The sequence below is a fragment of the Aotus nancymaae genome, unplaced genomic scaffold (genome assembly GCF_030222135.1).
Source record: "Aotus nancymaae isolate 86718 unplaced genomic scaffold, 86718_ANA_hifiasm-v0.15.2.pri h1tg000040l, whole genome shotgun sequence".
NCBI classification, from domain to species: domain Eukaryota; kingdom Metazoa; phylum Chordata; class Mammalia; order Primates; family Aotidae; genus Aotus; species Aotus nancymaae.
In genome coordinates, this window is record NW_026988454.1 from 90988561 (window position 1) to 91016156 (window position 27596).

The 27596-nt window shown below is 37.8% G+C and overlaps 1 protein-coding gene across 3 annotated transcripts in view; it reads left to right on the plus strand.

The window, feature by feature from the left end:
* Positions 1-27596, plus strand: part of FILIP1 (filamin A interacting protein 1) — a 249567-nt gene that overhangs the window by 149798 nt on the left and 72173 nt on the right. For all 3 annotated transcript variants that reach the window (XM_012471812.3, XM_012471814.3, XM_012471813.3), the window contains exon 3: positions 23028-23201. In XM_012471812.3, the coding sequence (XP_012327235.3) occupies positions 23028-23201 (174 nt within the window). The remainder of the gene's footprint in view (positions 1-23027; positions 23202-27596) is intronic.

Genomic DNA, 27596 nt, shown 5'->3' on the forward strand with positions numbered 1-27596 from the left:
TTTCCTTTCTTTTTTTCGCCTTTTAATTGGCTATGATTGTTTTATACAGTTAGAATTTTTAATCTTTTTTTTGTTGTTGTTATTGCAGAAAAAGTCTTTCCTGTATTCAGAAGTCAGATAACTACCCATGTATACTCATTCATTCGTTCATCCAGCAAATATTTATGAAGTATCTGCTATTTGCCAGATGCTATTTTTAGGCATTGGGGATAAAGCATAAACAAGGCTTATTAAACAATAACAAAAAGACTTCTGTCCTTAAAAAGTTAAATTCTAGAGGGGGAGACAGACAAAAAACCAAGTCAGTCAGTCAAACAAATATGTTAAAAGATAATAATCCTGTGGTGAAAAATAAAGACAAGAAAAGCCTTAGGATATTTCAGAGATGAGGATTGTAGTTTTAAATAGGAGGTCAGGCAAGTTTCCACTAAAAAGCTAACCTTTAAATAAAGACCTGAAGAAGGTGGGAGAGCACACCACGGGGGAAGAGCTTTCTAGGCAGAGGGAACTTCAGGGGCAAAGGCCTGAGGAGAGAATGCCTGGAGAGTTTGAGGCACAGCAAGGATCCCAGTGTAGATAAAGCCAAGGGGAGAGGAGGTGGTGGTTATGAGAGGGAGCAACGAAGTCACCAACAGCCTCTCCAACACTTGGGTCCTGTTGCTGGGTTTGACTTAACCATCCCAGATTATTCTTCGCTAAGAGTGAGCTTCCTCAGAGCCTCTGTTGTTTCTCCCAATAAGTCTGCCTTGGTTTGACCATTGCAATCTATCTAATACCTTTGAGTAAGTCTGAAACTCAGTGATAGACTTCTCTTTCTCTGTCTCTCTGTCTTTTTCTGTCTCCATTAGGCATCTTTAGCTTCTATGTAAAGCGGTAATGCAAACGAAACAGTGTTGCCTATTTCTACATGCAAAAAGCATCTGAATATCAGCAACTTCCAGTCAATATTCCTTGTAATATGTATTTCTATACTTTTAAAAACTGGGTAATAAACTACATTTATACGTAGTAATTAAAAAAAACTTGGGTTCTAGTCATGGCTTTGTTGTGAACCAACTGTGTATCCTTGGTCGGGGGTAGGTGATAATGACAACTTACTTTTATAAAATTCATAACATTTAATTCATTTTCAAGGGTAATATTTTAAGTTATTCACCTTACTTCAGCCTCAGATTTCTCATTCATAAATGAGAACATTAAGTTCGATGATCTCTAAAGCAATTTTTCAGATATTACATATAGATAAATAAAATTTAATTGCTGAATCAGGATCTTTCAAATGAGGGTCATACATTTTATTCCACATCTTATTGGCTCTATATTTTAGATTTTGGTGGTGGCAAAACCTATGTTGGTACCCTTATTTTGGTACCAATTTCAGTATTAACAAGGATAGAGAGGGACATGGTGCAATAATAAATGAATCCCCAAATACCAGTGGCCAAATTCTTTCTCATTACTATACTTGTCCAACTCGATTTGATGGGAATAAGGGGTAATTTGTGTTCCATGCAGTCACTCAGGGCCCCAGGCTGATGGTGTTTTCATCATGAAGTGAAAATTCCATCAGTTTTCACTTCACGTCCATTAGTTGTTTGGAAAGGAAAAGAGAAAAGTAGAGGAGCTGTGCATCAGTTCACTCATCATTTCTTATAGCCCATTGACCATAGCTAGTCACATAACCCCCTCAGGCACAAGGAGTCTGGGAGATGGGGGATGCTAACATTTATTTGTAATCCCTAAATCAATACTCATAGTGCTTTCATGGCCATTCCCAGACATGCACAGAGTGGACAAAAATTTGTGTTGCCTACGTGCATGTTCCCAACAGAGGCTGAACAGGCTTTTCTCTGCCTTCTTGTTTCAGCTCTCATTCTGTAGACAAGTATCTTTTTTGCTGTCTATTTAGTGCCACATGTTTCACATTTTTGCAGTTTTTGTTGGTGATTTTGCTGTTTAAAACGGCCCCAGGCAGAGTGCTGAAGTGCTGTCTACTGTTCCTATGTAGGACATGCTTTAAGGAGAAAATCTGTATGTTAGTTAAGTTTCCTTTGGAAATGAATGCTTCAGACATAGTGTCATTGATCATGAGTTCAATGTTAATTAACTAACAATTTTTATAAAATAAGATGCCTTTAAGCAGAAAAACACACAAAACAAGGTAATATATTGATTGGTTGGTGAAAATACTATGAAGAAAGGCTCACAGGAATTGAACTCTGTGCTTCCCCAGGGAGTAGTGATTCAGTATTCACTAATTTCATGTTTGTGGCAACTTTATAGAACATAACTACTACCGTGAATAACGAGGATGAACTGTCGTTCACTTCTATTTGTTCTTCATGTTCAATAAGGAATCTGAACCATGGAGAGATTTGACGGAAATTTTGCGAACAGAAATGAAACTAATAAATCAATGTCTTTTGGAATATAAACTTTCTCTAGTGAAGGGTAAAAAGGTAGCTTTTTAAAAAGCAGTTCTGTCCTCAAAGGAGAAAATGTACGTGCTTTGAAAAGAAGAAGCACAATAAATTGTTGATGGATAAGTAGGATACATACATACACACCATTCAACAAATGTTTACTGAGCACTCACTTGTGTCAGTCATTGCGCTAGGAGGTAGGGACACAAAAGAGACTCCTGCCTTCAGTGCTCTCAGTTTTGTGGGGAGGGAGAAAGGCGCAATTGTAATTACAGGGTGATGACTATTATAACTAGGGAAGTATCAAGCATCAGAAATGGCAGTTCTACATATTTTATGCTTACTTTCAAATCACAGAGCACACCGTATCTCCTAAACAATAGCACTTATGTAACAACACATGTGAGACGTTCTTGTTCAAAAAGTTTTTGAATGTGTCCCATCTCTGGTCCGATGTACTGAAAAGGCAAGTTAATTTAATGAGCAAATGCAATTGACTACCTGGCATTTTAAATAGGCCTTGTAAAACCAAATATTGCCCATGAAAAGCAGTTAACAAATAACAAATCATACATAAGTAGACTCTTTTTCAAGGATCTACTTTCTTTTTTTTTAAAAAAGGACACTCCAAGTAGGAACTCAATGGGAATATTGTTAAATATTAAAGACGGAGAGAGATCCAAGATGGCTGACCACTAGCAGCTCGGGATAGTAGGTCCTAGTGAAAGTGCAGAGAACGAGAGGATGCCACACTTTCAGAGGAATTTTTGTTGCTCACGGACCAGGAGATTCCCAGCAGAGGAGCCCCATGGGTCGCTAGCGCGACTCTTGTGGCCGGTGCGGCGGTTTTGCTGGCGCCTCAGCGTGGCAGTTCTTGGTGCAGAGTCCGGAGATTCCCGGGCAGAAAAGCACCATCAATCTTAACACCGCTGTTTTGGCCGGCGCAGTGGATTGCTCAGATTTCGGCGCTGGGAATCAACAAGTTTGACATCCACTCAGAAACCTAATGTGAAAGTCGGAAATCACAAAGACGACAGGTGGATAAATTTACAATGATGGGAAGAAACCAATGTAAAAACGTTGAGAATACCCAAAATCAGAATGCCTCTCCCTCTACAGGTGATCACAGTTCCTCATCAGCAACGGAACAAGCCCTGATGGAGAACAAGTGTTCCATTAACAGAAGTAGGCTTCAGAAGGTGGATGATAAGAAACTTCTGTGAATTAAAAGAATTTGTTCTAATCCAATGCAAAGAAACTAAGAACTTTGAAAAAAGATTTGACGAAATGCTAACGAGAATAGACAATTTGGAGAGGAATATACGTGAATTAATGGAGCTGAAAAACACAACATGAGAACTTAGCGAAGAATGCACAAGTTTTAACAGTCGAATTGATCAAGCAGAAAAAAGGATATCAGAGTTCGAAGACCAACTTAATGAAATAAAACGAGAAGTCAAGATTAGAGAAAAAAGGATAAAAAAGAATGAGCAAAGTCTCCAAGAAATACGGGACTATGTGAAAAGACCTAATCTACGTTTGATAGGTGTACCTGAATGTGACGAAGAGAATGAATCCAAGTTGGAAAATACTCTTCAGAAGATTATTCAGGAAAACTTTCCCAACCTAGTAAGACAGGACAATATTCAACTCCAGGTAATACAGAGAACACCACAAAGATATTCCTCAAGAAGACCAACCCCAAGGCACATAATCGTCAGATTCACTAGGGTTGAAATGAAGAAGAAAATACTAAGAGCAGCTAGAGAGCAAGGTCAGGTTACCCACAAAGGGAAGCCTATCAGACTTACAGCAGATCTCTCAGCAGAAACCCTACAGGCCAGAAAAGAGTGGGGGCCAATATTCAACATCCTTAAAGAAAAGAACTTTCAACCCAGAATTTCATATCCAGCCAAACTGAGCTTCAAAAGCAAAGGAAAAATAAAATCTTTTGCAAACAAGCAAGTACTTAGAGATTTTACCATCACCAAGCCTGCTTTGCAGAAGCTTCTGAAAGAAGCACTACACATATAAACGAACAACCAGTATCAGCCTTTCCAAAAATATATCCAGCTAGCATCAAATGGCAGTATTAAACTCATATATATTATTAACTGGATAAAAAGCCAAAACCCATCGGTACGCTGTATCCAGACCCATCTCACATGCAACGATACACAAAGACTCAAAGGGACAGAGGAAGATTTACCAACCAAACGGAGAGCAAACATAAATAAATAAATAAAAAGCAGGAGTTGCAATTCTCACCTCTGATAAAATGGACCTCAAAGATCAAAAGAGGCAAAGAAGGACATTACATAATGGTAAAAGGATCAATGCAACAAGAAGAGCTAATGATCCTATATATACATGCACCCAATACAGGAGCACCCAGATACATAAGACAAGTTCTTAATGACTTATAAAGAGACTTAGCCTCCCACACAATAATAGGGGGAGACTATAACATCACATTGTCAATATTAGACTGATCAACAAGATAGAAAATTAACAAGGATATCCAGGACTTGAATTCAGACCCGGAACAAGTAAACTTAATAAACATGTATAGAACTCTCCACTTCAAATACACAAAACATACATTCTTATCAGTACCATATCACACCTATTCCAAAAGTGACTACATAATTGCAAGTAAATCACTCCTCAATAATTGCATAGCATTTCATAGGTTTAAATGAAATATTGGTTGGTTGCTTGTTTGTTATTTTCTTCCCTTATTCCTTCCTGTCTCCATTGTTAAGCACAATTATTGGCATAAAAGAGGTTTTCAATTCCCATTTTTAGACTGAATTCTAGCCTGGGCAATAAAGCAATATTCCAGTTCTCTCTCCCTCTTTCTCTTCCTTTTTCTTCCTCTTCTTCATTCTTTTTTTTTCTTTCTCTCTCTCTTTCTTCCTTTTTCTTTAAAAAAAAAAAGAAAGAAAATAAAAATAAAATGCCACATTTTATAAAATCTAGGACTTTGTTAATTTTTCTACCACTAAAGAAATGTTGCCAATTAAACTGTGATACATCCTTAATGGAAAAATGCATTCTAGTTTCAGAGATGCTAAAATGTAGAGAAAAAAAAAGTTTAATTGATGTTTTTAAAATACTATTAATTAATCTTATTAGATTTATTTTCCTCTTGAATGACTATCCTTCCTTTTACTCTTTTTCTTCCTTTCTTTTATAATTTATTCACTTTGTGACATAATCTTAGGGATCATACATTGTTTAGGATTTTAGTTTTGGGATCATAAAGACCAGGCAGGAAAACACAAATATGCAATTTGGGCCAGATATAAGGCCATAGGGGACCAAGCACCTACAGTAGCCTGTTGTGCCTGGAAGGTCCAAGTGAAGAAAAAATCCTTGAAGCAAATATCTCAGATAAAAGCAGGTGTTAATAATGATTGTTTCTGAGTTGGATTTTTATCATTTGTTTTTTTCTTTCTGCTCTTCTGTAAAAAAAAAAAAAAAAAATATATATATATATATATATATATTAAAGATGCAGCTTTTAGGCTGGGTGCAGTGGCTCATGCCTGTAATCCCAGCACTTCCGGAGGCCAAGGCAGGCGGATTATCTGAGGTCAGGAGTTTGAGACCAATCTGGCCAACATGGTGAAAGCCCGCCTCTACTAAAAATACAAAAAAATTAGCCAGGTGTGGTGGCATGCGCTTGTATCCCAGCTACTCAGGAGGCTGAGGCAGGGGAATTCCTTGAACCAGGAAAGTGGAGGTTGCAGTGAGCCGAGACAGTGCCACTGCACTCCAGCCTGGGTGACAGAGTGAAACTCTGTCTCAAAAAAAAAAAAATTTTTTTTAAAGATGCAATTTTTAAAAAACTTAACATTTCTAATTTTTGTGCTTATTTTTATTTTCCTTTCCTAAGTCAGAGAGCTTGACTTTGGTTATATCCTGCATATATGGGCAATACTTACCTTCAGCATGATTACTAACAAGATGTGCTATGTAGCATTGTTTCTTACTGATGCTGTGTTTTAAAAAAATGCTAAGAAAAGTTTAGAAAAAATAGTAAGTCATTTTTTTCCTAATATAATCTTTTGACAGTGGTGATGAGGCAACAGCAGACTCTAAACACTGTAGTCCAAATTTTTGAATTAGAGAGGGAGCTGCCTCTTTAAATTACATCAACAAATAGTGCAAGAGGAGGCCTAGAGGGCGGCACAAGCTGACATAGGGTTGCTAGTGGTCTGCTAGGTTCATGGCACAGGAATCACAGATGTTGTTATGAATGGTTTGGGTAGTCACTGAATATCGGGAGCAACAGGGATGAGAAAAATGCCTTTGACTTACTGGTTCAGTTTGTGGAAAGGCTTTTGGTTATGTTGCTCAGTGGATCAGGCAATTTGCTCTTATCAGAAAAAAAAGAAAAAAAAAAGAGGAAATTGCCTTTCATTGGACCTCTACTATATGTCAGGCACTATATTAGTCACTTAACAAATATTTCATTCTCATGCAGGTTGGGAAGCTGAAATTCAGAGCTAACTGGCCCAAGGTCACATAACTATAGTAAACAGAAAAGCTATAATTTGTCTGACTCCCAAGGGGTGGAGAGGAACCGATACCAGGTACTTTGTACACATTAGCTCATGAAAAATCCGTGAGGTAGCTATTGCTATGCCCATTTTGCGGATGAAGAAACAGTTCAGAGAGGCTAGCTCACTTATTCAAGGTCATCCTAACTGTAGTACTGATGCACGTTTCTAACACAAGGTTTCCTAGGGCATGCTCTTTCTACCACATTGCATCTCTTGAGTAGGAGTAAATATAAATGAAAAACTAGCTCTGAGTCTACATCAGGAACTTGCTTTAAAAGAAAAACACAGAGCAAGTGGATTCAGTAATGACAAAACAATATTCATCTTCAGTACATAAGAAAATTGATACTTTTAAGGACCACCCTGAGTTTTCAAAAAGACATTATGTACATTATATATTTTTTTAAGTGGAGAGGGACTTTATAATACATTTGAGTATGTACTTGTGTCCAAACCCTTAAAATTTACAACTCTAATTTAATTTAGCATGCTAACTCTGATTTTTTCATAAAAGTAAATATCCAGTGTGACATTCCTCATAAATTCAGAATGGCTGAGATTTTCTTGCATTTTTGTTAAAAAAATTCAACAGTAGTTTTGCTAACTTGGTCAAATGTGTAAGTGTAGAATTCACTTAGGTCAGAGGCTAACATGAATAGATCAGAAAATACAGTAAATCCAAAGAAATTCAATGTTGTGTGATTCAAATAAACCTCCTATAAATTCTGTCTAGACAATGTAGTTTTATTTTGTTTGATCAAGATAATTTCTCTTTTGAAAATGCTTTACCCATATTTCCAGCCCTCACCAGTCTGAGGATAAAAATAAGATCAAAGACTTTACAAAGCTATCTTTTCCCTCTCTTGCCCCTGCACCCTCCTGCTTGGTAGGAATGCCAAGCTCCTTTAGATTATCTCATAAGCCTTCGAAGACCCCAGAAAATGACCCACACATGTTCCACACACCCCTCTGGGATAATATTGGCATTGCCATTTGCCCTTTTTTCCTTCTCCAGCCCGCTGTGGGTGTGATGGCTGCCCCTGTAAGTGCACAGCCAACACAGCTGTGTGTGCCCCCAAAGACTCTCTGTTTATGTCAGTTGTTGTCTACTTGGAGGCTGCTCAGGCTGATGTCTACCCTGAGAGCATGATGTAAGCCATAGACAGGGCTCTTCTTCCCCACCTTCCCCCCTTACTGCTGAAGCTATGGTGCTTTGAATTCTAATTTACCAATTCCTCTAGTTCTTACTTGGGTCTTTCATGGCAATCTCTCACCCCAGGACTCAAGCAAGGGTCAATGGGGGTGGGCTACATGGGAGTCTGAGTGACAGGCACTGTGCTGCACTCAGACTCACCCTTCCCCTCTGACCCTGCTCTATTGTCCTTCAGCCAAAATGGTGCCCTTCCTCCCTGGGGATAAGTTCTTTCCCAGGAAGAGCCTCATGCAAATAGCTGTGTGGCAAGGCCACCCCGCCAGTCAGTCCAGATGGAATTACACAGAAGGATTTCCCTCGAGCTAGAAAAATAATTTCTAGAGACAACTGAAAAGGAGGCAATCACAGGAAAGTAAGAAAGAGGAGAGAAAATGTAACCTAATAAATAGAGTTATACCAGAAATGCTTGATTTGTCTTTGGTCTCATCTAGCTGGTTTGTGTTGAAGGGATTACTGAGCTGGATAAACAACCACCATAAGAAAATGTCATCTAGTTGTACCTTAGCAATGACTTCTCCCATGTTCTAAAGAATTCAGCTTCTCACTGGTTGGGTGCAGTGGCTCACGCCTATAATCCTAGCACTTTGGGAGACTGAAGCAGGCGGATCACCTGAGGTCAGGAGTTTGAGAATACCCTGGCCAACATGGTGAAACCCTGCCTCTACTAAAAAATACAAAAATTAGCCGGGCATGGTTGTGGTGGGTGCCTTTAGTCCCAGCTACTCGGGAGGCTGAGGCAGGAGAATCGCTTGAACCTGGGAGGCAGAGATTGCAGAGAGCCAAGATTGCGCCACTGCAGTTTAGCCTGGGCAACAGAACAAAACTCTGTCTCAACAAAAAAAAAAAAAAAAGAAGAAGAATTCAGCTTCTCACCTGGTTCACAGAAAGCTGAATCCTATCTGCTGATTACATATACAGGTGGGCAGTTTAAGAGCTCTGCCTAAGGTCTTTACTAGCATAGAACTGAGAGCCCGCGGTCTTTCGGAATTTAGAAATTATACACTGTAGGATGAAAGCACCACATGGCAGGACCTGTGACATTATCTAATTTTTAATCCAGGACACTGCAGCTGTCTTACTGTTAATATCCCAATACGTGTAAAATAGAAAAAAGAAGAAAACCACCTAATCAAAATGCATTCAAATCCATGGATGACAGTGACATTCAGATGACTAACCACAGGAAAAATATGACTACACGTTTATAATTAATTACATGGAATTTTTGTTTTTGTGTTTTTGTTTGTTTGTTTTTTGAGATGGGGTCTCAGTCTGTCACCCCAGCTAGAGTGCAGTGACGTGATCTACCTCCTGGACTCAAGTGATCCTCCCATCTCATTCTCCCAGGTAGCTGGTACTACAGGCACAGGCCACCATACCTGGCTAATTTTTGCATTTTTTATAGAGACGGGATTTTGCCATGTTGCCCAGGCTGGTCTCTAACTCCTGGGCTCAAGAAATCCACCAGCCTCAGCTTCCTAAAGTGCTGGGATTATAGGCCTGAGCCACCAGGGCCAGCTTGAAATTTTAGTTTTTTTAAAAAAGCCAGTAATCTCTAGATAGAAAATAGGGAGAGATTTTAATTTTCTTTTCTTAGTTGAATTTTTTAGGGGGTCAAACAGTATACTTTAAATTTTTAAAAATTTTTGGCCAAGCATGGTGGCTCACACCTGTAACCCTAGCACTTTGGGAGGCTGAGATGGGAGGATTGCTTGAGGCCAGGAGTTCAGGATCAGGCTGTTCAACATAACAAGACCCCATCTCTAAAAAACAAATAAATAAAAATAAAATAAAATTGTGGTAAAATGTATTAATATAAAATTGACCTTTTAACCATCTTTAAGTGGCATTAAGTATATTCACCCTGTTGTGCAATTATCACCACATCCATCTCCAGAATTATTTTTATCTAGAAACTACTATTTTAACTAGAAACTACTCTTTAAAAAGTATCTTACTTTCCCCCTTGCTCTCTGCCACAGCAACCACCCACTGTTCTACTTTTTGTCTCTATGATTTGACCACTCTAAGTACCTGTAAGGGGAATCATACAGCATTTGTCCTTTTGTAACTGACTTGTTTTACTTAGAATAACATCTTCAAGGTTCACCGATCTTATTGCACATGTCAAAATTTCCTTCCTTTTTAAGGCTGAATAATATTCTATTGTATGTATGTACCATATTTAGTTTGTTCATTCATCAGTTAATGGACACTTGGGTTCTTCCTCTTTTTGATTATTGTGAAAACTATTACTATGAACATGAGTGTTCAAATATTTTTTGAATCCCTGCTTTTGGGATCATATGGTAATCTATTTTTAATTTTTGAGGAACTGACATACTATTTTCCATAGTAGCTGCACCATTTTACTTTTCTACCACTAGTGCACCAGGGTTTCAGTTTTTCTGCAACCTCACCAACACTTTTTCTTTTCTGTCCCTTCCTTCCTTCCTTCTTTCCTTCCTTCCTTCCTTCCTTCCTTCCTTTCTTTCTTTCTTTCTTCCTCTTTCTCTCTTTCTTTTTCTTTCTTTCCCTTCCTTCCTTCCTTCTTTCCTTCCTTCCTTCCTTCCTCCCTCCCTTCCTTTCCACACTATCCTATTGGGTGTAAAGTAGTATCTCATTGTAATTTTGATTTGTATTTCTCTAAGGACTTGTGATATTGAATATCTTTTCATGTGCTTTTTGGCCACTTATATATCTTCTTTGAAGAAACGCCTATTTGAGTCCTTTGCCCATTAAAAAAAATTTGTTTTAGTCATAGGAGTTCTTTAATATTCTGGATATTAATTCTTATTGCACATATGAAATGCAGATATTTTCTCCCATTTTGTAGGTTGCTTTCCACACTGTTGATTATGTTCTTTGATGCAAGGAAGTTTTTAAATTTAACATAGTCCAATTTATATGGTTTTCTTTTGTTGCCTGTGCTTTGGTATCATATCCTAGAAATAAGTGCTATATTCAATATCGTGAAACTCTTCTCTCATGCTATTTCTAAGAGTTGTATAGTTTTAGCTCTTATGTTTTTATTAATTTTGAGTTACTTTTTGTTTATGTTACAAGGAAAGGGTCCAACTTAATCTTCTGCATGTGGATATCCAAATTTCCTAACAGTTGTTGAAAAGACTGTCTTTTCCCCATTGAATGATCTTGTACCCTTGTAGAAAATTGTTTGTCTATATATGCAAGAATTTATCTGTGGGCTGTCTATTCCATTCTATTGATCTATATGTCTGTCTTTATGACAGTACCACACTGTTTTGATTAGTGTAGGTTGGTAATAAGTTTTGAAATTAGGAAATGTGAGACCTCCAACTTTGTTATTTTTCAAAATTATTTTAGCTCTTCATGATCCCTTGAGATTCCATATGAATTTATGGATTTTTCTTTTCTTTTTCTTTTTTTCTTGAGATGGAGTCTTGCTCTGTCACCAGGCTGGTGTGTAGTGGCACAATCTCGGCTCCCAGTGGCACAACCTCCACCTCCCAGGCTCAAGCGATTCTCCTGCCTCAGCCTCCTGAGTAGCTAGGACTACAGGCGTGCTCCACCATGCCCAGTGAAGTTTTGTATTTTTAGTAGAGATGGGGTTTCACCATGTTGGCCAGGATGGTCTCGATCTCTTGACCTTGTGATCCACCCACCTCAGCCTCCCAAAGTGCTGGGATTACAGGCGTGAGCCACCGTGCCTGGCTGAATTTATGGATTTTTCTATTTCTGCAAAGTCACTATTGGGATTTGACTTTGTAAATTTTTAAATTTTTAAATATAAAATTTGAGAATTTTACATTTTAAAATTCAAGCTATCTTGGTGGTAACAAAGCAAGTTTTAACATAAGAGATCACATCTGTTTCTGATATTTTAATAACAGATTTCTTTTGGGAGATATTCAGTCTGAAGTGCTACTCTTTAATGAACGAGTTCTATGTAGACTTTTAGGCTACTGTTGACCATATAGTTGTAAAGAATCATTTCTCCAAAGAGAACAAAAGTCACATTTTTAGCCCCAGTGGCCCGTTAACCTAACTGTGTCTGAATGTTTTTCTTGTACATAGTTCTGTTACTAATCTTATTAACTTTGCTTTCTAAAATTCAGGGGAAAAAATTGGTTTAATTTCTTGAGTAACAGCTAATAACATTATATATTACATAGCTTTTTTTCTTTCAATCTGTTTATAATATTAGTATTTATCTAACTCGGGTAAATAGTATAATTCAGTTTGTATGAGATTTAGAGATAGTCTATTTCCTGTTGCAACATTCTGATGGAATGTACTATTTTTCCCTATTCAGTTTACGTATTTTCCTTTTGGAATCAACTTAAAAAGAAAAAAGTGGGCTGGGCGTGGTGGCTCGTGCCTGTAATCCCAGCACTTTGGGAGACTGAGGTGGGCGGATTGCTTGAGGTCAGGAGTTTGAGACCAGCCTGGCCAACATGGTGAAATCTTGTCTCTAACAAAAATGCAAAAATTAGCTGGGCATGGTGGCGGGCACCTGTATTCCCAGCTACTTGGGAGGCTGAGGCAGGAGAATCGCTTGAATCCAGAAGGTAGGGGTTGCAGTGAGCTGAGATCATGCCACTGCACTCCAGCCTGGGTAACAAGAGTGGAACTCCGTCTCAAAAGAAGAAGAAGGAAGAAGAAGAAGAAGGAGAGGAGGAGGAGGAGGAGGAAGAGAAGGAGGAGAAGAGGAGGAGAAGGAGGAGGAGGAGGAGGAAGAGAAGGAGGAGAAGAGGAGGAGAAGGAGGAGGAGGAGGAGGAGGAGGAGAGTGACTCCTAAATTACAGACAAAGATCCTAAATTACAGAGAAAGATATCAGAAGAAAGAGTAAAGAGGTTGACAAAATGTAATTGTTTAGATCTTTTGAACAAGGCTAAGTAGTTAAGGTTGTCCTGAGATTTTCAGTGCCAGTTTATGCCTATCTGACTTCACATCACTTAATTTCACTTTTGTTTATTTCTGCAAATATTTACAGAGTGCCTACCATGCAGCAGGCACTCTTTTAAGCACTGTAGACACAGTCTCCCACAGCACTCACAGTCCTCACAGCAGCTCGCAGCCTCAGAAGGAAATAGACAAGTAAATTAATAAATTACCATATGTTAATAGATACAGAATGGTTGAGTGGGAAAGCAATCACAGACTGCTGATCTTCCAGGACTATCTTTTCTAGAGCTCTGTGACTCACTGCAGCAATGGGGCCATATTTAAGAAGTTAAATAATACAAAGAAGTGATAGTGCTTGGGAATTGTGTCTTTCTTCCATAAATATAGAAATGGATTTGTCCTTTCCTCAAAATGGATTCATCATTTAAAGTTAACAGCTTTTGGCAGGAATGCCTTGTTTAAAGTGTGCAGTGTCATTAGGTAAAAGCAGGCTTCTCAAACTTCCCACTGGCTATGCTTCCTCTCAGCCAAGTGAGTGGATCACCATGCTGAGGGTCTAAGAGTCTGTCCCAAGCTGCCTGCCTGAAGCAAATGCTTTTTTATGTCTTTTGTTTTGTTCTGAACACTCAGGTGAATATTAAAATTGTATTAATATTCTAAAAGAGTTTTAAACTACTTTTTACCTACCCTAAGTCTTTCATAATCTTAGTGCTACAAGAGAATGCACCACTATGTTTATCTCCAAGCTCCAAGGCTTGTGGGCATTCTATCCCCATTTTAGAAGTGTGGAAGAAGCTATGTTATAGGAGCATAAGAACTAAGCATTCTTTCCTACTCATTATGTTTTTTTGTTTCAAAGATAGAAAAGCCCCACAATTTTTAAATACAGTTAAATTATCATAGGACATAATAATTAGTAATGGCATTTTACCTTTCAAAAAAAGCCAAGTTTTGGAAATATGATCAACAAAATTCAGTTCCTGAGCACAATAAGGCCATTTATGGCTGCCTGGCTAGACATAGGAATATTATGGAATATCCAGTCTCTTTCTGACTTATTGTTTGTCATAGGGTGACCAACTTGTCCCAGTTTGCCTGGGACTGTCCTGGTTTGCAAAAGTCCAGCTTCATAGGACTCAGCTTCCCTTAGTCTCAGATGAACTGGGATACTTGATCACCCTCATTTGCCCAGAACTGGCAAATGTTTCCAGTGGTTTTTAGGGATCCTTCTCATTTAGGCTGATGGCTGGGAATGACCATGATTCTTTGGTGCAAAAATGTCAGGGACTAATAACACAGGGAGAACAGTAAGAAACCTCTGAGGCAATCAAGTCCCTGGGAATCAGACAACCCTGCCAAGAACTTTGAGCTAACACAGCAAAAGTTTTAAGTATTTTTGATGCTGAATTGGTCATCTGTCCTAGAGTAGTGATTTCCAAGTGCAGCTGTGTTTTAGAATCACCTACAGAGATATTTCAAAACACAATTCCTGGCCTGCACCAACAGACTGGCTGACTTAGAATTTCTGTGCCTTTAACACAGCAGATCAGTGATGTTTCCACCACACAAATCTGACCATCGTTGATCTGCTGCTTAAAAATACCAAAGCCTCTTACTCTTCTGTGACAAAATCCAAACTCATTGCGTGACTTACAAAGCTTTTCATGAGTTTATTACTCCAGTCTCATATTGCACCATCCCATGCATTTAAGTCTGTTTGGCCTTTGTATACAGTCTTGCCTGGGCCTAGACCACTCTCACCCTACCTCTTCTTTCTCTGGCTCAAGTATTCATTATGAGATTTCAGGTCCTTACTTCAGGAAGCCTCTTGGGTTAGCTCAGATTCAAGTTAAGTGTTCTTCTAGATGAAGTCCTTAGCCCCAAGTATTTCCTCCATGTAAAGCTTACTATGTCATATTGTAAATGGCTCTCAATTGTTTGTCTATCTCTCCAGACTTGAATTCCTGAGGATGCAGTTATTTCTCCAATACTGAATACAATGCATTGCACAAAGTAAATGTGTGCAAATATTTATTGAAGGAGTGATTGGATTCAGCCCTCTTTTGAACCTATGCTACTTGTGTGGGTTCCACCTGTCCTGTGTTTTATTCTGTCCTCCAATTTACTCCTACCCTCCCAGCAAAGCACAGATGGACTCCGTTGACTTTATATAATGAATCACACACTCACCTGTGGTCCCTAAGCTTGCCAGAGCAGCTCTTTGCTGCCCCCACATGTTTGAATCAGCTTCTTCTGCAGCCAGCTGAGAAACCCCTTGTTCTATCTGGAGCAGTTTCAGTTGTGGGGTGTTTATGGAACATCCTCATTCTTGGCCTCCCTACACCTCTGCTGGCACAAAGAAGAACCATATCTGATGGAAGAGAATGATGTGACACCTCTGTGTCTGTTTCCCTAATCTCATATTTGTTCTCCTCTATCATCAGGAGTAAATAAGTTGAACAGAGTTGTCTTCAAAGCATTCTTTTCTGGGTCATTTTACATGTATCTAAATATAGTGGTCTATTTTGCAGCTTTCCTGTGTCCCAGGATTTTAACAACTTCTTTTTGATAAATTTCTATGTGAAAATATTAATGCTGAAGAACAGAAGCTTTCTTACATTCTGAATTTTATTCTCTTATAGAAAAATTAGCAAGTTTTGGCCGGGTGCGGTGACTCATGCCTATAATCCCAGCACTTTGGAAGGCCGAGGCGGGTGGATCACGAGGTCAGGAGGTTATAGTGAGCTGAGATGGTGCCACTGCCTCCAGCCTGGATGACAGAGTGAGACTCTGTCTCAAAAATAATAATCATAATGAAATAGTAAATAAATAATATTGTAGTATCTAAAATCAATGTATTAACGAAGATGACTATGTAATCACAAATTTATTTTACTATTTCAAACAAATAATTCAATCTATGTTAAAAAAAAAAGATCCTATATTTTGGGGATGAAACAACTTCTTTACATCTCCATTTTTTTTTAGAAACTTGCTAATTTTTCTTTTCTTTTCTTTTTTTTTTTTTTTTTGAGACAAAGTTTCACTTTTGTTACCCAGGTTGGAGTGTGATGGCGTGATTCGGCTCACCGCAACCTCTGCCTCCTGGGTTCAAGCAATTCTCCTGCCTCAGCCTCCCGAGTAGCTGGGACTACAGGAGCGCGCCACAACGCCTGGCTAATTTTTGTACTTTTGGTAGAAATGGAGTTTCACTATATTGACCAGGCTGGTCTTAAACTTTTGACATCAGGTGATCTGCCTGCCTCAGCCTCCCAGAGTGCTGAGATTACAGGCGTGAACCACTGCACCCGGCCTCTTTCCTTGATTACTATTATACAATTAAAGAGCCTTTAGTAAGTTTACGATGAATAGTGTAGTTGTAAATAAATGCACTATATTATATCACCATAGCCTTTTTTGCTTCAGTAATTAGTATCTAGGATAATTAAACTAAGATGAAACATGTTGTATATGTGGCATATCACAATTAATACAGTTCAAGCACCAGTGTATTTGAGGGGAGGAAAGTAATAGGTGTTTGTTATCAGTTGGAACGAAAGAAGCTGTCTTCTAAGATAATTAGGAAGTTTGGGGTCAAGATGATCAAGACCAATAATATTTGTGTATTTTTAAACTGAATAGCTTAAATGATTAAACTGAAATAGCTACCTGCTTACAGTTTTAAAAGTACTTTATTTGCATTATCTTGTTAGAGCCTAACACAGTCCCTATAATGTATAGGGATTGCGCCCCCACTTTACAGACAAGGGAACAGTCAGGGAGATTAAATAACTTTTGGAGAGACTGCTCTGATTTTAAAATTCCTTTTTGAAAAAATATTCCTAACAGTAGATTGTGAAATACCTAAACAGTTTTAATGATATCAGTTTTACATGTTATATTTGGTTAGGGAAAAATATATCTTATAAAATTCCTTTTCTACCCATGCAGCAAAAAGTTATTTAATAATGGAGACCTAACAGAAACCATAGTGAATAATTACTATTGTCTCAGCACCTACTGTATGTATGCCAAGTTCTATATTAGGTATCTTATACATTTATGACTGATTTCAAGCTAACAACAAGTATATAAAGAAGTTATCATGATCCAACTTCATAGATGATAAATTAGGTCATTACAATGTTAGCAGCTTACACAAATCACACAGCTTAGCCGAGACTGGAAACTATTTCTGAATCTCTTCAAAGCTGGACTCATTCTACTATATCATGATATAAATTTTATTCCTATATTTTAATTAAAATTCATATTTTCTTGATAGCTTTAAGATTTACTGTTTTTTTATGCTCAAGTCATGCAAACTTGTATGAACTAGCAGTACAATTTATGCTCTCAAGATTACTTGATACAGTTTACATTTGAGAGCCACTTTCTGATTACCTTTATCCATAACTAAGGACAAACACTTTTTCAGAATGTCATTTGTGGAAAAACCACATGGAAATAGTTCTGTTGTGATTTCTTCAGCTGTCTAGTTAAAATGTGACTAAATCATAATAAATACTAGGTGGGAAAACCTATAATTCTTATACTCCCCTGTTTTCAGTACACTTACCCAGCACCTTTGGCTTTACTGCTGTGTTTGAAATAACTCTGAAAGAAATCAAGACAATGCCAAAAAGAGGGCATAGAATAATCCTTGAGCAATTTTTGTTTCATATCCTACTTTGCATTAAATCCCAGAGATACTGTGCATAAGCCCGTCTATAGCCGGAATGAAGGTGGCTTTCTCAGCATTGAGTGCATAAAAAAACAGAACTTTCTATGAAATTATCTGCCTTTGTTTTATTTATGGGAAATAAATAATGATGAAGTCTTTCTTCTTTCTTTATAAAAGTACTACTTCATTTCTCTTTATAAAACTAGTTACATATTCACTGTAGAAAATTTAGAAAATACATACCTGTATAAGCAAAAAGAAGAAGTTAAAAACAGTCCTCAGGCTGGGTGCAGTGGCTTACACCTGTAATCCCAGCACTTTGGGAGGCTGAGGCAGGCAGATCACCTGAAGTCAGGAGTTCGAGACCAGCCTGGCCAACATGGCGAAACCCCACCTCTACTAAAAATACAAAAATTAGCTGGGCATGGTGGCGTGTGCACCTGTAGTCCCAGCTACATAGGAGTCTGAGGCAGGAGAAACAGTTGAACCTGGGAGGTGGAGGTTGCAATGAGCTGAGATCATGCCACACACTCCAGCCTGGGTGACAGAGCAAGACTCTGACTCAAAAACAAGAACAAAACACAGAAAAACAAAACAAACAAACAAAAAAACCCAGCCCTTAATATTACTACCCTGTCTTCTAAGCCCTTTTCTTTTAGCCTTTCAGAAGTTTTGTAATCAGTATCACAATTTATAATGCAAACAACAGTACATTCTTTTTTATTTTTTATATTAAAATTATTTATTTATTTATTTTCAAAGGACAGTACATTCTATGTCTGCCCTATAAGACTTCACATTTCACATGTTAGAAAAATGAACTTTAGAAAATGGCCTTTACTTCATCTGATTTAAAGATGAGAAAGAGACAGTAATTTGTTATCAAGAACTTCCAGCTTGCCAACCTTCTATCGTCACCATTTTTTCACTTTTAAATGTGATTCTAAATTTTCCTCTTCTGTCATTACGTAAGTCACTAAATTCACAGCACGGTATTTCTTCTTTAAAGATGAGTTTGTCTCTTTCAGATTTGGTCAAAGCAAAAAACTGACCTTGAGTGTGAGGATGACTTAAAGGAGAAAGGTGATGACACTTTTTTAAGATCAGAAAAAGGAAATGCACTTGCACCAAAGTAAGAAAGTTTAGATTGGATGATGTCAAAGATTTATATTCAGTTTGGTTGCTATGTCTCCTAATCTATTAGTGTGGCACAGTACTCTCAACTCTGGAATCACCTGGGAGCCTTTAAAAGTATTGGTGTGTAGGTCCTTCTCCAAAAGATTAGAATGTAATTGATCTGGAATGGCTTGGGCCTTGGGATTTTTCACAGTTCCTCAAATGACTTCAGCGCAGTCAGCATTGTGAATCATTATTTTGGAACACGCTTTATATATTCACCTATGTCAGATGAAAATAGGAGCACTTCCTGCCTGAAGACCAATAGCAATCTACATAACTTGAGGCTCCTTCAGTATAGATTGGGAGTTATGCCATGTAAAATAGTGCCTGGCAGAGAGGATAAACAGGGCTAACATACAGCCTGCTCTTCGCTCACTAGGTAAGCTGCGCTCTGACTCAGGGCTGTATCTCCTGGATAAAGTGGGCACCTTTTTCTAATGAGCAGTGTACAGGCTAACTTGACCCTGCAACTGTGCTTCTCTTCTTTCAACCTGCATGGAGACATATTGCCTTTACATTAAACTATTTTCTGACTTCAACATTCTCACTAACATTCTAAACCACCAGGTTCTTCAAAATTCTTATTTTCCATTTTTGTCTTGAAGTAAGCATATGTATATGTGGCAGAGACATTTCAAATCTGCAAATTCCGGTTCATTGACATCTCAGTAATAAATTAGTCTTTAGCCATGTGGAATTAGATTAATTTGGAGACTGAAAAAGCAACAAAACTGAGAAACCTCAAGAAAGACAAACTTTATAATGGTCGTACCTTGAATACTCATAGTTGACTAGTTAGCTCTCTTCTTTAGAATACAATCATAATGAACCAGGCTTATAATTTCAGTCTCGTAGTTAGCATCAATATAGGATAAATCTCTATTCCATTGTCACAGACTGAAACTTTGTTCCCAACCAGCTTTTTGTTTAATACAAGTTGGAATGAAGTCAGGGCACTTCTTACCCATCACCATTACTGGAAAAACAGCTCCAAGTGTCTTCATATGGAAATACATTCAGTGAATGTCAGCTCCATCATAATTAGAAAGACCGTTCCTACTAACCAGTGCAAAACATATGCAGGTGTTAGGCAATACCATTCGGGACATAGGCATAGACAAAGACTTCATGACTAAAACACCAAAAGCAATGTCAACAAAAGCCAAAATAGACAAATAGGATCTAATTAAACCAAAGAGCATCCGCATAAAAAAAGAACTATCATCAGAGTGAACAGGTAACCTACAAAATGGGAGAAACTTTTTGCAATCTATCCATCTGACAAAGGGCTAATATCCAGAATCTACAAAGAACTTAAACAAATATACAAAGAAAAAACAAACAACCTCATCAAAAAGTGGGCAAAGGATATGAACAGACATTTCTCAAAAGAAGACATTTATGCAGCCAACAACCGTGAAAAAAAGCTCATCATCACTGGTCATTAGAGAAATGCAAATTAAAACCACAATGAGATACCATCTCACGCCAGTTAAAATGGTGATCATTAAAATGTCAGGAAACAGCAGATGCTGGAAAGGATGTGGAGAAATAGGAATGCCTTTACATTGTTGGTGGGAATGCAAATTAATTCAACCATTGTGGACAATGTGGCGATTCCTCAAGTATCTAGAACTAGAAATACCATTTGACCCAGCAATCCCATTACTGGATATATACCCAAAGGATTATAAATCATTCTACTATAAAGACACATGTACATGTATGTTTATTGTGGCACTGTTCACAATAGCAAAGACTTGAAACAAACCCAAATGCCCAGCAATGATAGACTGGATAAAGAAAATGTGGCACATATATACCATGGACTACTCTGTAGCCATAAAAAATAATGAGTTCATGTCCTTTGCAGGGACATGGATGAAGTTGGAAACCATCATTCTGAGCAAACTAACACAAGAACAGAAAACCAAACACCAGATGGTCTCACTCATAAGTGAGAGTTAAACAATGAGAACACATGGACACAGGGAGGGGAACATCACACACTGAGGCCTGTCAGAAGGTGGGGGGATAGGGGAGGGATAGCATTAGGAGAAATACCTGATGTAGATGTTGGGTCAATGGGTGCAGCAAACCACCATGGCATGTGTATACCTATGTAACAAACATGCATGTTCTGCACATGTACCCCAGAACTTAAAGTATAATTTTAAAAAAGGAAAAATAAAAAAAAGAAAGGTCCTAAAGAAAAGAAAGTTTAAGTGAATAAAGAAAATTGTGTAATAAATAGTTGCTACTTTGACTTTCAGGAAGACATTGTGTAGCGACTTCATATTTTGGCTCTCAGAAATGCAGTATGTGGTGAGTAAAGGGAAGAATCATGCTGTCTACATCCTGAGGTCTGTCCTTATAATTAAAAACATAAACATATATGTTTAATATTCTGGCTTCTTGAGAATAAGGACCAGATCTTTTTCATTAGTAGATGCTCACTAAAATGTGGTGAGAGAGAAAGCTGAATCTTATATTAATTTCCAGTAGGAAACTAGCAAAAATAAAAGATGTTATAAAGAACTGGTCTTTGTAATTGAAGGAAGAAATACTTTAGGCTGCAGTCAGGCAACATAGTCGTCTATCCAGCAGTTGTCATCCACTGGAAAGAAAAAGTTCAAAGGAAAAGTGGCAGAGTTCTTGACACCACTGAAACTTAATATGGTTGAAATTTAAAAATACTGTACATTAATTTTTTGAATATGCATATTTATGGGATAGTTTTAAAAATTTATTTAAAGGTAAAAGAATGCACTGTAGACTAATATCAGGTAGATTTTTTTTAATCTTTTTTTTTTTTTTATCTTTTAAAATTTTTTTAATTTATTTTTATTTTTTAAATCTTGTTTTAATTTTTTTTTAATCCATAAGTCATTCCAGGAGGCTTCTCTCCCCATCATTTGGTATCAGGTAGACTCTTGTAGGAAAGGGCAAAGGAGAAAAGCAGGCAAGTCTTACGTAATTTGTTTTAACTCAAACTTTTAGAAACAAAACTATTGCAAATTTAATTCTTTGTGAAAGCTGTAGGATGAGATTTTGCCATATGAACCCAGTTTTCAAGAAGGACATTCTTGAAAACTTCTTCCAATACAGAAATGGCCTTCATACATGTTGAATGGTAAATAATGAGGCTTATGTATCATTTAGTACATACTTGATGGCATCAGTGATATTCACAATTATCTGAAAGGCATGTTCCTGTGTGTAAAATATCCATTTAAAAGTAAATGTGTCTCTAAGTCCATCCACTAAAATTATAATAAACATAATTGTAATATTTCACTTACAAAAAAAAACCATATGCAGATGCATTTGCATTATATGATGGGAACCAAAGACAGTGCCTACAATTGTGGTTTTCTTGAAAGCTTCAGCAATACATTGTGCTAAGAAACAAACAAACAAACAAACAAACAGAAACTCTGACCTACCAACCTGGTGTTAGAAAGGTGAAATTGCATCTTTATTGTAATACATTAGATACATTAGATTTGAAAAGGACAGCCAAGCATCATGTGAGTTCTTAACCATATGTTTCTGTACAAAATGAATCACCTAATGAGAAACAGGAAATCACCAATAAAGGCTATTTGTTAATTACACATGAAGTTATAAGTAGAATGGAGGCAGCAGGGTTTCATTTTAAACCAGATTTAAACACTACATTGAGAGCATCAATAGAAAACTAGGAGATTTTAGACTGTCATTGACCTCATGTTCACTGAAACAGGTTAAGTGTCCCAGGACCAGCCCTGCTTGCCTCCCTCCCCAACCCCATCCCAAATTATTGCTACTTAGATAAAGCAATTTTTATGTAGTTAATATTAGCACAAACCCTTTTTTCTGCTTGCTTGCTTCCTAGCAACCTGAAGCAGAGTATCTGCTTGCCAATCTGCTTTTGGTTAAAAAAAAAAATTAGAGCAGAATACCCAGTGAATTTGCCAATAGCCCTGACAAGATGGGGATGTATTCAATAAGCTCTCTGTTGATTTTTTGAGCCCAGTATATGATTTACATTGTCAGTTGTCTGATCCTGATGGACTTTCTATTACAGGCCAGAGAAGACGTGATCCACATGCTGAAGACTGAGAAAACCAAGCCTGAGGTTCTAGAGGCTCATTACGGGTCTGCGGAGCCAGAGAAAGTGCTGCGGGTCCTGCACCGAGATGCCATTCTTGCCCAGGAGAAATCCATAGGAGAAGATGTCTATGAGAAACCGATTTCAGAGGTAAAAATATGACACCAACAAGTCCCCTGGAAGTGAACCTCAGGGAGATATCTTCACATTCTTCTATATACATGCTTTAACATTTCCTTTTAAAGGCAAAATTTTGATGATACACTAAAGTGTATTTAATTTAAGAATTAAAGTATAATTAAGTAAGTCAAGGGTTATAGTGGATAAGCTTCAATGTTAAGAATTATAGAGGCTTTTCCTTAAACATTCCAAAGCCTGAATTATATTTTCCCATGCGGTTCTGATAGTTACATGCTCTTGCAGTATATTATTCTTTTACTTCTCTAAGAAATGATATGTGTAAAAATTTGAAGTACTTACCAGTTTTAACATTGAGCTGTGAGGATTCTTACCAAATTGGTAACCTAAAATTAAATTGATCTTATCACTGATATGGTTATAAAGATACCTTTTTGGAATTTCATAAACTCTGTCATAATTAAAATGGTCTTATGTGAGAGGCTAAAATACAGTGATAGAGGCAAAATCCTAATGAAATGCTTAGGGCATTCTTTAAGATGAAAGGAATTCTAATAGAGCTATGAGTATTATTATCAATTACTCAGGATACCACATTTTTAAAATACTCCCACATTGTAGTAGAAATTTGAGCCAGATTAGGGTACCAGTTTTCCCCACTGACCCTTCAGACTTCATATAAAACAATTTACAGATGTGAAATTAGTATTATGAATTAAAAAAACAGAAATTAAAAATCTGAAGCAACTTATTACACATTTAACATGTAATTTATGTCAAGCCTTTGGAAAAGCTCAGTTTGACAACTCTCAGAGATAAGATCTGCTTTAGACAGCATTCACAACAGATTGATGGTCCCATAATTTTCTAATTTCTGCAGCAAGAATAAACTGGAGCTCTATTCTCATCTTTTCCTAAAGTGTTAAGAGATGATTATATGATAGGATGCAGTCAACAGGCTGGATCTACTTTCACATCTGGCACCTACCACTGCTAGCTGTGTATGACTATATACAGATCATATAAGCTTTTTATGCCTCAGTTTCCTTATCTGTGGGATGCGAGGAACCACAGTGTCCACCTCACAGAACTGCTGTGAGGATTTAATGAAGCAATGCCTATACAACTCTTAACATAGTCTCTGGCACATTCTAGGTACTCAACAAGTATTAGTCATTAGTATTTGCTGGGATTCAAGGATGATTACTGTTCATAATCTTAATTGGTTTGAAACTTGGGAAGATTTGAGGAGTAAAAGACATGGAAGTCAAAAACATGTATTTGTTTTATATGATATTAATAACAATAATAACAACTTGGATTAGAGAACTCAGCTTGGATAAATGGTCTCATTTGGGCTCCTGAATTGTTTTCTTCCAAGTCTAGAGCTTGGGATGACATTCCTCACCCTCACCACCAAGGGAGAGGTGGGGCTGCAGAGCCTACACACTTACCCAGGATCGCTGCCTCCAAACCACCAAGTTCCATGAGCTGAACACAGAGAGAGGAGTTTCTGACCTACCTTTAGAAAGTAGGCCTGACCCAGATATTCCTAACTCAGGGACAGAGGATCAGAACAGAAAACACTCACCCTGTGAGTTGTCTTTCTGGAACTGGCTAAGCTGGGCATATTTCATCATTCCTTTCTCCTTCTAACAATCTGAAGAGTCATTTCGCCTTTGGGGAGAAGCGAGTGAGAAGGCAGCGAGAGAGGGCAGAAAATACTTTTTCTACTACTGCCAAAATAAAGTCCATTTTGTTAGAGAAATAGAATGATAGGAGAAAAGATTTTCTTCCACCACTTACAGATTTTGGGTCTGTTAAACCTTTGAATTTAAGTCAAGTTCTTGTTACCCAGGATCAGAATGCTGCTTTCAAATTCATGAAGCAGGAACCACAATACATCACTGTTCCATTAGCCTCCTGGGATCACAAGCAGGTAGTCTAGCTCTCGTTTCCTAGAAGCCATGTTATACTTAAGCTCCAAATCACTGCTTATTCTTATTTCCATACTATATTAGGACCAGCAAGGTTATACAGTAGAACTCACCAGAGGTTAAGCAATGAACCCAATACAGTGGACCTTTTTCCCTTGCCAAATATCTGGGGAGAAATTAAACAGCAAATATTAAATATCTCTGCCCTTCTTTGTAAATGAAAGTCTGGAGTATCAAAATTCATAATTCTTATGCAAAATTCCAAAAACATTTAAGGTTTTGATTTCTTTCCTTCCTAATTTAATATTCTGCTTTGCCTTAGCCAGTGGGATCTCAAGTGATTGTCTAGGTAGAGTTTGTTTTTGTTTTCCCCTTTAGTAAAAGAACCTGGACTCACTGGCATTTTCAAAGTTGTATTAATACATCCTGAAGTCCCTAGATTCTACTTTTTTCTGAAGAATCTAAAGAATTATTAGGACACATCCAATTATTAGAGTACAACTTCACACTCATAAATTTAAAAAATACAACAGAGTCTCTACCACTAAGATACTTTTTTCTCAAGCAAAATGATATTCCTTGACCTTAGGACTCAGTATAAAGAAGGTCCATGTTACTCCTACCAGAGACTGAAGCAGAGATTTAGAGCATGTCTGAAGGAAGGAAGGCAGATAGAGAAAATCTTCAGCTGCAGTAGGATTCTGGTAAGTCTGTTGTTACCAGAGCCTGTTTTCATCAGCAGCTTAACATTACGGGAAATGGCAAGCCTGAGGTTGGGTGGAGCCTGTCTGCGTGTATTGTCTTTGCCCTCAGTGAGTGGCATTTAGAACATTCCTGTCTTTTTGCAAAGTCTAGGGATTTGCAGTAGTGACCTCTTCAGTGCCTAGGTCTCATTTTAGGTACTCAATTTTCCCACCTGAGTATTTAAGACCTCTTTGATCTTTTTCTTTCTTCAGCCCCTGTTCTCAGGCCTAGGAAGCCTATCTCTTCAGAGGGTGACCCTTCTGAAGCCTTTGTAATCTGGGGCCCAGAAGGGATCAGACCTTACTCTTCCTCAGAACTTAGCCTCACCACATGTTTGAACTTTCAATCCTTGAGTAACTTGTCTGACTCAAGGCAACAAAAATATTTCCTTCTGCCACAACTTTTTATGTGTGGGAAGGCTCGGCTGAGTTGTTGCTTCAGGATTTTAGTCATTTTCTTCAAGTGGTCCCAGATATTTGTTTTTCTAATATTGCCTTTCATATTCTACATTATGTGGGTTCCCTCAATGAGAGAATCAAGGAATTCTGAGTCTGCCAAGGGTATTCTTTGTTTAACATAAATCTTACCTATTTTTATGTTCTTGAGTTGGATAATCTTCATTAAAGGGTCTTTCTCCACTACACCACATCCATGTTTGGACTTACCTGATGTTTTCCTGCCTAAATCCCCTCTTCTTTGTCTAATCTTTCTTTCAAACACCACATCCCAATGTTTCTTGAGTAAGTTCACTCAGGGCCCCAGTAATATTGGCAATTCTGCCGGGCGCAGTGGCTCACGCCTGTAATCCCAGCACTTTGGGAGGCCAAGGTGGGGCAGATCACTTGAGGTCAGGAGTTCCAGATCAGACTGACCAATATAGTGAAAACCTGTCTCTACTAAAATACAAAAATTAGCTGGGTATGGTGGCAGGTGCCTGTAATCCCAGCTACTCGGGAGGCTGAGGCACGAGAATCGCTTGAACCTGGGAGGCTTCGCAGGCTGCAGTGAGCCGAGACTGTGCTACTGCACTCCAGCTTGGGTGACAGAGCAAGCCTCTTTCTCATAAATAAATAAATAAATATTGGCAATCCATCTATAACAGCTGAGACACTGAAAGTCACCAAATAATGCTTCAGATATCTTACCCTGACCTTCCCAGGTTTCTATTCTTAAATCTGTTCATATTTTATATAACCATTTTGAATGGTTGTTGTAGTCTTTAAGGGAAGGGCCCCCAGATGAGCTCATGAAAGACTATCTGCTCATTTACGGTGTGCTCCTCAATCCCTTCCTGGATCTCAATACCTTCTTTGTGAGGAAAGTCACACTGCTCTGTCCTCTGGGCTTTCCTGTCTCTATCTTCTCCGGGCATGCATTCTGATTCAACAGTGTGTGAAATACTTTCCATTTTAATAATCCCTATTTTTAAGAGTACTTAGATCCATTTCCCCTTTGTGTAAATCTAGTTTGGTCTTTAAGACCTCATATTTAGTTTTAAGTAGACTTCTCTTTTACTGAATTTCTTAACACTTCTCCACTTAGCCCTTTGCAGGTAACGGAGTTAAAACACTTTTTGAATCATGCCTTTTTTATCTAAAACATACTGAAATTTTTCAAGTTATTATATTGCTCCACTAACTTTATTCATTTGAATAAGATTTCCAGGTACATTCTTTCCTTAGTAAATTTTTGGCGTTTGGTGTTATGATTATCTCATTCAATTTTC